Source organism: Bison bison, unplaced genomic scaffold, assembly GCF_000754665.1.
Source record: "Bison bison bison isolate TAMUID 2011002044 unplaced genomic scaffold, Bison_UMD1.0 scf7180017864527, whole genome shotgun sequence".
In the NCBI taxonomy this organism is placed as follows: Eukaryota; Metazoa; Chordata; class Mammalia; order Artiodactyla; family Bovidae; genus Bison; species Bison bison.
Genome location: NW_011495078.1, coordinates 2,296,101 through 2,305,114, shown reverse-complemented (window position 1 = coordinate 2,305,114; position 9,014 = coordinate 2,296,101). Strand labels below are relative to the sequence as shown.

The following is a 9,014-nucleotide window of genomic DNA, read 5'->3' as shown; positions in this document are numbered from 1 at the left end:
GGAGAAAGGGGCGACCCAGGCCCCCCCGGCCCCCCGGCCTACTCCCCGTATCCTTCCGTGGCCAAAGGTCTGTGCTGCTCATTCTTCGCGCTCACGTCTCGCGGGCTTTGTCGTCTGTTGTGGGCTCAGAGCCATGAGCTCAGGGGAAAGCCTTTCTAAGCAAAACAGGGGAAGTGCTGTTCAGCACTTAACCTCGGAGAACCTGTCTCGTGAATGCTCCCTCCCTGTGGGATAAGAGGAGTGTCACGCAGCGCCCCCCGCTTTCCTCCGCCAGGAAAGGCTTTCGTTCAGGCCTACCTCGTGTGGGCTCCCGCCCTGCCACCCGCAGCAGCACCGCGGAAGCCCAGCCTAGTGCCCGCTGGGCCTCCGTGGGTGCTGCCCAGCACCTTCCCTGGTTTCTGCTCCAGCTCTGGGTGCGCCCGCTCTGAGCCTTCCGTCTGGCTGACGTGCCCCCTGGACGTCCTTCCCTGACCCCTCCTCAGCCGTCTCCTGCCCCCTGGACTTCCTTCCCTGACCCTCCTCCACTGTCCCCTGCTCCCTGGACGTCCTTCCCTGACCCTCCTCCACTGTCCCCTGCCCCCTGGACGTCCTTCCCTGACCCTCCTCCACTGTCCCTTGCCTGCACCAGCTGTTAGGTCACCTTCTCTGAAGCCTGGCGCCTCTGCCCTCTGACACGGCGGCTGTAATACTATCCAGGCGCACGCTTCTACGGGAATCGAATGTCGGTCAAGCGTGTAGCACTGAGCCCACACACTCACAAGCTCAGAAATACTGTCCACTATTATTTTCATTCTCCGTGGTCCCTCAAAGTCAAATTTTCCCCCCAAATAACCCTCCCGTCCTTTGAAACCTCCCTATATGGTTTTGGTATTCTGGGCCTGTCTCGTTTTATAATATTTGTAGGAATTTTGTATCGACCCTGTTTGGGCTTCCTGGGTGGCTTAGTGATGAAGAATCTGCCTGTCAATGCAGGAGACATGGGTTCCATCCCTGGGTCGGGAAGACCCCCTGGAGGAGGAAATGGCAACCCACTCCAGTATGCTTGCCTGGAGAATCCCCTGGACAGAGGAGCCTGGCAGGCTGCAGTCCATGGGTTGCACAGAGTCAGATGTGACTGAGCGACTAAACTGCAACATCAGCCTTATCTAATTAAGAATGAGCTCCCTGAAGGCAGGGCCACCATAGATGGAACATTTGGACCCTGCGTGCCTCATGCGATGGACAGGGCATCAGTCCGTATACCTCTGACGAGAGTGTGAACATCTGCCCCAAGGCCTGGACAGCGGTCCTTTCATCGTGGGGTGTCTGTCTCGGTTCCAGGTGTCAGAGGTGAGCCGGGATCCCCAGGAGCCCCCGGGGAGCCAGGAGACCGCGGGGTGCCAGGAGACCCCGGCCTGCCGGGCCGGCCCGGCACAACCATCGGAGACGAAGGTACTGAGCTTCCGTGGCCTCGAAGCTAAGACGTGCTCGCGGGTCTCCCATGAGCCCCGCCCCTTGCCGGCGCTCTGTCCCTTCAGCGGGCCCGAGCGTGCCTACGTCTCAACTGCATTTCGATGTGGTCACAGAGCTGCTGTGTCCTAACTAAGCTAGACGTGCTGCTGACGGTAACGCGCGTGGTTCTGTCTGTCGCTGGCTGGGAGGAGCGCAGCCGTCCAAGCGTTGTAACAGCTCTCCGGCTGTCCTCTGGGGGCGGGCAGAGGGGCTTTTTACAGTGGAATGGTGCTGATGAAATATCCAGCGGCATCGCCCTCTAGGTCGCTGGCTGGACCGTAAGCCACGGGTCCAGGGTGGTCTCGGGGCACAGCAGCACCATGGCTGAATCCTGGGGGTTAACAAGGCTGTGTTCACTGTTGGGTTTTCAGATGAGAAGAGAGGCTTGCCGGGCGAAATGGGACCCAAAGGCTTCACAGGAGAACAGGGTTTCCCCGCGCTGTACCCCGGCCCCCCAGGGACTGATGGGCAGCCAGGGCTCCGCGGTCCCCCCGGGCTCCCAGGACCGCCCGGCCCAGACGGTAAGTGGAGGGAAACTCAAGGGCGGGGCATGCCGATCCGGACAAAGGGGCCTGGTCGCAGCCGCATTCTCACTTGGGTTTTTCTGCTAAATAATTCTGTGGACGAGGCGGCGGGTGGTGGGCGAGGAGGTGGCAGGCCATCCGGGGCAGACGGGAAGGGCCCACCGTGACCACCCCCTACCCTGAGCTGACCATCGCAGGGCAGATGGGTAGGGCCCACCATGACCACCCCCTACCCTGGGCTGACCCCTGCAGGGCAGACGGGAAGGGCCCGCCGTGACCGCCCCCTGCCCTGGACTGACCATCTGGGGTGCAGACGGGAAGGGCCCACTGTGACTGCCCCCTGCCCTGGGCTGACCCCCGCAGGGCAGACGGGAAGGGCCCGCCGTGACCGCCCCCTGCCCTGGACTGACCATCCGGGGTGCAGACGGGAAGGGCCCACCGTGACCGCCCCCTGCCCTGGACTGACCATCCGGGGTGCAGACGGGAAGGGCCCACTGTGACTGCCCCCTGCCCTGGGCTGACCCCCGCAGGGCAGACGGGAAGGGCCCGCTGTGACCGCCCCCTGCCCTGGGCTGACCCCGCGGGGCAGACTTGAGGCTCTGCCTTCCGGGTGCCCTCGAGCCGGAGCCACTGCTGAACAGGCGGCAACGCTTGACGCCAGGAGTGGCTGTAGCACCCTCGGTGGGACACAGCAGCCCGGGGGCCCAGACGGACGATCCGAGTCCTCAGACTGGACAAGCACAGTGTCTGGACCCCAGTGCTATCGGGCTTGGGGTCCCAAAGAGTCAGACACTGTTGAGCGGCTGCGCACAGCACAGCAGTGTGTGTGGGTCCAGCTAAAAGGGAGATTCAGAGACGAGGCTTTTGTCACTGTCTTTGCTGTCTCTTGAGAAGAAAAACTTTCGGAGGCGGGAGAAGCGTATTGGTACCTGCTCCTCTGAGGAGAGAAGGCAGCAGTTACTTCTCTGGCTCCAGTTGTCTTCTCAGTTACTCTGGCTCTCTGTTCCCAATTTCCCTTTAACTGCAAAAATCAGATTCTTATATTGTTTTGAAAAATTTCAGTACAGATATTTCCCTGGAATTTGCCAAGTGGTTTGAGCAGTGTAATCACTAATATTTTTTATTATCCTGACAGTAATGTTTAGTCCTGTACCATCTGTGATAATGGCTAAGTTTCTCTGAGCATTACATTTCCTGAGTCAATGGTCTGTTGCTTTTTCCCTTTTTTGGCAACAGAACATGATGTATTAAAAATAAAAGCATACAAATATGCCTCTTTAAAAGATGGTGATTGAAGGCTAACCCTGCCATCCTTCCTGTAACTAAATTCCATTTCGATAAAGACACAAACGCATACCATCTAGCTTCATAAATCTTACTTAGTAAATCTACAACTTACTCAGAAGTCATCTGTAAACACGTGAACTAATCTCTGGTCCATATGGTTAACTGAAAAAAGAATTTATAAAATAGATGAAATGGTGTCTGATAGATTTATCAACTTAAAAATTTAAGAGCACACAACTTAAGTTCTCCTTGAAGTATTCATTTTACCCCATGAGACACATTGTTCCCAAATCACTTTTTAGAAGCAATCTCTTGTACAAAAAGTAGTCAAGCATAATGGCCTTTTAAAATAGTTTTGTGAACAGTTGTAATTTAATATTGATGATCTTGAGTCCTACAGTGCTCTCCGGTCTTTCCCCTGGAACAAAATCATTGGATTCTTTTCCTGTTATCTGCATTTCATCCGGTTTTCTGTGTTGCTACTGATGGAAACCAGAATTTTTAGTCTTTCGCGGTTCCAGCAAAAGCGAACCATGAAGACAGTTTCTTTCTGAACGAGCATCTGCTTACCCCCAGCTCCAGCTCGGTTAACCAGGATGACTGTTGGCAGAGTTCCACTCTGCTCTAGAATAAGTCGGGATACGGCCAGGCTTCTTACGGCCACTTCGGGAAAATCGTGTCGGAAAGATCACAGGGGCTCACTGCTGTTCTTTAGGACTCGCTTGCAATTATTAATTTAATTAATATATCAGATGGAGAAAAGGCAGTGTAGGAAGGAGGGAGGGAGGTGCGCCTTCAGAGAGCCCCGAAGTGTCTTTTCTGGCTAGACTTGCAAACAGTGTCAAGAAACACCCACAGTGTCTTTGTCTCAGATTTTAAAAGCCAGCACCCCTGAAGTATCCATGGTTAAATACCTCCCTGTAATACTAGCTTCTCCTAACTCATCAGGAGAACTTGGAGACATAGCACAAAGCCCTCAGTCCACCACCAGGCTGACAAGCTCTTGAGCTGGTCCCCAGTGCCCATGGAGCCTACGCTGGGTACCTTTTGCTCCATCAGAGCCCCCCGGCCGGCACCCCCTCCACACACTCCTCCCTGGCTCGCTCTCTCCCCTTCCTTCTGGGGCTCCTTTGCTGGGCCCTCCTTCTTCCCCTCCACCATCCCGTGGAGGATGGAATTCCTTGCCGGTATCTCTCCACCCAGCAGACTCCTGCTTTGACAGGAGTTTAACACCATGATGTACCAGCTGTCCCCAACTGCGTCCCCGTTGCCAGAATCTTGGCTCCCTGTCCACAATGCCAAATAGAAACACAGAGACAGTTTGGAGGAAATAGAAAAGAGTGCCTTGTTATTTTTGCCAGGCAAAGGGGAAACACAGCAGGCTAGTGCCTTGAGAACCGTGCCCCCCTTTCTCAAGAATAGGGAGAGGTTTTATAGCCTCTTGAAGGTCTTGCATTTTTTTTTCTGCGAAGTTTCAAAATGGCCACAGCTGGCATCGGGCAACTCAGGAACCGGGTCCAGTGTCCCTGAAGCTATCAGCCCCCGACCTTCCCTCTGAAATGCAGAATGCCAGGACAGAGTGTGGAGCGGGGGGTGCCTCGTGCAGAGTGTCGTCTGTGTGGAGTCACAGGGTGCTTAGCCTCGAGAAGGACAGGCCAGCTCCCAGTGTTTGTGAGCAGTAAGAGCTGACGAGCAACCACGGCTGTCTAAGTCCTGCCGGCCTGTTGGGCTGGCACTCGCCATGGCTGTCCGTGCATTTCGATTCTGCTGCCACCGCCGGAGCCTAGTCCTGTACGCTGAGCAGCAAACTCCTCCCGGCGGTTAACTGGACACCTTGCCACTGCTGCGTGTCTCACGGGCATCTCCAGCTTCCTGAGTCCTCAGCGGGACTCAGGGTCTCCCCTCTCCAGCCCCCCTCCCCCACCAGCCCAGCCAGCACGGTCCTGCGCTGGGGCCTCGCCCGTCTCCACCCACGCGGGACCTCGAGCCAGACCCTGGGCGCCAGCACCTGCCGTGGTGCTTCTCGGGAGTGTACAACCTCGTTCCCACCACGAGAGGGCGCTCCGCTCGAGAGGGACGCGGAGCGTTTCTGGGCTTTAGCGTCTATTTCTCAACACGGTAGCTCAGATGTCCTCGCTTGGAACGGTCAGAGCCCTGCAGACGGGCCGGACGCCTGAAGGGTCCCCATCCTAGTGAGGGGGGAAGCTGGGCAGGGGATGGATCACAGGGTATCCTCACGGTTACACGTGTGCGTGTGTGCAGGTGTGTGCACCCGGAGCGGAAGCCCCTGGGGCCTGCAGGGAGGGGCGTGTCTAGGTGCAGCCATTCCAGGCGGGGCAGAGCAGGGAAGAGCTCCCCTTCACGCCTTTCGTGGATTGGTTTTGCTCTGGGTTTTTGTCTCTCTGGGAACCCGAGGTTATGGTGACCCCAAGTCTTCAACGCCTAAGTAAAATACATGATTAAAAACAATCGAAACTCTTCTTTGGACTCAGCTTTTCTGAAAAGTAAAGATGTCTATTCCAAGACTTTAATGGGAAAACTGAAATCACAGGTGTTCGCATGTCTTTCCAACCCTGGAAGCAGTGGCCACAGAAGGGAAGTCTCCGTGTCTTTCTGAGAGCGTTTGGGCTGGAGCTGGGCAGGGGCGGGGGATCGGCGTCTGTTGGGAGACACGGCTGTAAACCTTCCCTCGCAGGAAGCAGACGGCGGGCCCCGGGCTGAGCTGACATACCGTTTTTGTGGGTCTTCCCTCAGGTTTTCTGTTCGGCCTGAAAGGAGAAAAAGGAAGTGGGGGCTTCCCTGGCTCCTCCGGGTTCCCAGGGGCTCGTGGACAGAAAGGATGGAAAGGTGAGGCTGGCTGGGGGTGAGGGGCAGGGCGCCGGTTGGCCCTCCTGCGACAGCCCACCCTCCGCTGGTTCTGAGACGACAATAAGACCCCCAGCCCAGGGGTGAGAGCACCAGAGTGGGCACGTCCTCCCAGTGCGGTCCGCCCAGCCCGCCCCCTGCCTGCCGTGCCCTGCTGCCCCCTGCAGAGCCACAGGAGGGTTGTACTGCGTGTCGGGATAAACAGCACGGCACCCCGTCTCCCCCACATTGCAGGTGATGCCGGCGACTGTAAATGTGCAGATCAGTTCATCAGGGGTCCGCCAGGGCTGCCAGGACCCAAGGGCTTTGCAGGTGCCAACGGGCAGCCTGGCAGTAAAGGCAGCCAAGGAGACCCCGGCCAGCACGGCGTCCCCGGGTTCGCCGGGTTCAAGGTGAGAGACCAGTTCTACCACGAAACCGACAGGACGACCTTGACACCTGACCCCACGTCCCCCCGCCCAGCTTTCATTTACTGAATCATACACGTTAGACCAGAGCACTTATGCACCCAGGGCGCCATTCAAAAAAAGCTGCATGTTCCCGGAGACACTTAAACCTTTTCCTGGTGGGAACGTGAAGTGGGGCAGCCGTTGTGGAAAACAGCGTGATGCTTCCTCAAAAGGTCAAACATAGAGGTGTCGCATGACCCGGAAAGTCCCCTCCTAAGTACAGACCCAGGAGGCTGAAAGCACATGTCCACACAGAAACCTGGACTTTAGCGTTCACTGCGGCGTTCGCGCACCGGCCCCAGTGCCCAGAAGTGCTAAACGGACAGTCCAGACGTAGCGTCCCCACCAGATGCGACGTCCATTCATGCATCCAGAGGAGTGAAGTGCTGACACGTGCCACAGTGGGGCACCCTCAGAGACACCATGCTACGTGCATTAAGACAGACACCGTAGAACAGGTATCATACGATACCATTCCTATGAAGTGTCCAGAGCAGGGCTCTCCAGACAGAAAGTAGGTTGGTGGCTGCCAGGGGTTGGAAGGATGGAGAATGGGAGTGACTGATTCTTCTTGGGGTGATGAAAATGGTCTCGAATTAGATAAAAGTGATAGTTGCAGAACTTTGTGAAAATACTAAAAAAAAAAAAGAAAAGAAACCCACCCTGAATTGTATGCTTTAAAATAATTAATCTTATGAGAGTTATATCTCAAACAAAGAAACCCGTCTGTACTTCACATTTAGTGTTTTATGAAGGCTCCCTTCACTCCATAAAAACTGAGACGTCCAAGTAAATCATGAATGTACTTTGGATGAATGTGTGGAATTCTCTGCCTGTGGATTCCAGCTAAGTGGGCCTCATTTCACACCCTAAGAAAAGATGGTCCAGAGTAGGTCTTTGTGGCAGGTTTGAACTCGTGATTTCAAAGCAAATTTCAGGGGGAGACAAAGAAACTATTATTATTATTATTTTACTTAAAAAGAGAACTGCGGGACATTTATACAGTGCGAAGTCTAGCATTTTACATATTCAGCAGTAGAGGAATGTTTGCTCAGGACCCCCGGCCACGCTGTCGAGACGCAGGCAGCGGCCACGCTGTCGAGACGCAGGCGGCGTGCAGCCCCCCAAGCTGCGGGTGCAGAGGCTCATTGCTCAAACTGCTTTGCGCTGAGGGAGCTTTGCGGGTGAAAATGAGGTCTAAAGCCCCTCTCTACTCCCTTTCTGGGACTTCCCAGAAAACAAATGCTTTCATCCAACTGGACACATTAGGTGCTCCATTTCCTGCTAGTTTAAAAATGGCATCATCTCCGAATCCTGGCTAAGCGCGTAGAAGTTGCTCAAGAATTCAGAAAAAGCGTGCGTGGTGCGAGTCCGCACTGAGTAATGGCCGAATGGGTGGGACGTTCGAGTCTTTGTATAGTGATGGAGCATTTTACGCTCATGGAGCGTCTAGACCCTCCAGGAGCGTGTGCTCTGCGCAGCCGCGTTGCACACACACCCACAGCGCCTGCGTGCACAGGGCTCAGGCTTTGTGTTTTGTTGTTGTTCAGTCACTAACTCGCGTTCGGCTTTTTGCAACCCCGTGGACTGTAGCCCACCAAGCTCCTCTGTCCATGGGATTCTCCAGGCAAGAGTACTGGAATGGGTTGCCATTCCCTTCTCCAGGGGATCTTCCCCACCCAGGGAATGAAGCCCCATCTCCTGCATCAGCAGGCGGATTCTTTACCACTGAGCCACAGCTTGCGTTTGATTGTATGCTTATGTATCTGTGGCAGGAAAGCCTCAGACAGGTTTTTTTGTGGTTTAATAACTATACTGATAGGATCTGCAAGAACGCCTCAAATATGGAAGTCGGTTAGTAAATGAACCCATGTGTCCATCCACTTGCCCAACACCTCCTAGTCACGCCCTGCAAAAGTGGGAGACTTTGTTCTAAATACAGAGAGAATGTCACCCTTTCCTGCAAAGAACAAAATCGATAAATCAAGTATCTGTGGGCTTTTTAAGGAGAAAAGAACATTTCATTTGAAACATTCCATTTAATTAAACCAACACTTAAAGCTCCCATATTCTTGCAAATACCAGCAACCAAGAGTTGCCCCAAACTAGCATATCGTGCACATTAAAATGCATCCTGGCACTTCCCTGGTGGTCAAGTAGCTGAGACTCTGCAGTCCCAGTGCAGGGGGCCAAGGTTCCATCCCTGGTCAGGGAACTAGATCCCACGTGCCACAGCTAAGAGTTCTGGCGTGCTGAAACTAACTAATAATTTTTTTAATGCATCCTGAAACCTTCATCTTCTCGTTTCTGCTCACTGAAAGACCTAAACTAGATTTTACAGCTTAAAATGTGAATGTCCCCCACTTGAGTTGTCTCTAAAGTATGATTTTTTTTTCCC

General features: G+C 54.5%; 1 protein-coding gene across 1 annotated transcript in view; it reads left to right on the top strand.

Moving 5' to 3' along the window:
* Positions 1-9,014, top strand: part of COL4A2 (collagen, type IV, alpha 2) — a 160,525-nt gene that overhangs the window by 123,520 nt on the left and 27,991 nt on the right. Inside the window, exons 18-22 of the mRNA XM_010831462.1 lie at positions 1-67; positions 1,321-1,431; positions 1,863-2,012; positions 6,057-6,149; positions 6,402-6,559. Coding sequence (XP_010829764.1) covers positions 1-67; positions 1,321-1,431; positions 1,863-2,012; positions 6,057-6,149; positions 6,402-6,559 — 579 coding nt within the window. The remainder of the gene's footprint in view (positions 68-1,320; positions 1,432-1,862; positions 2,013-6,056; positions 6,150-6,401; positions 6,560-9,014) is intronic.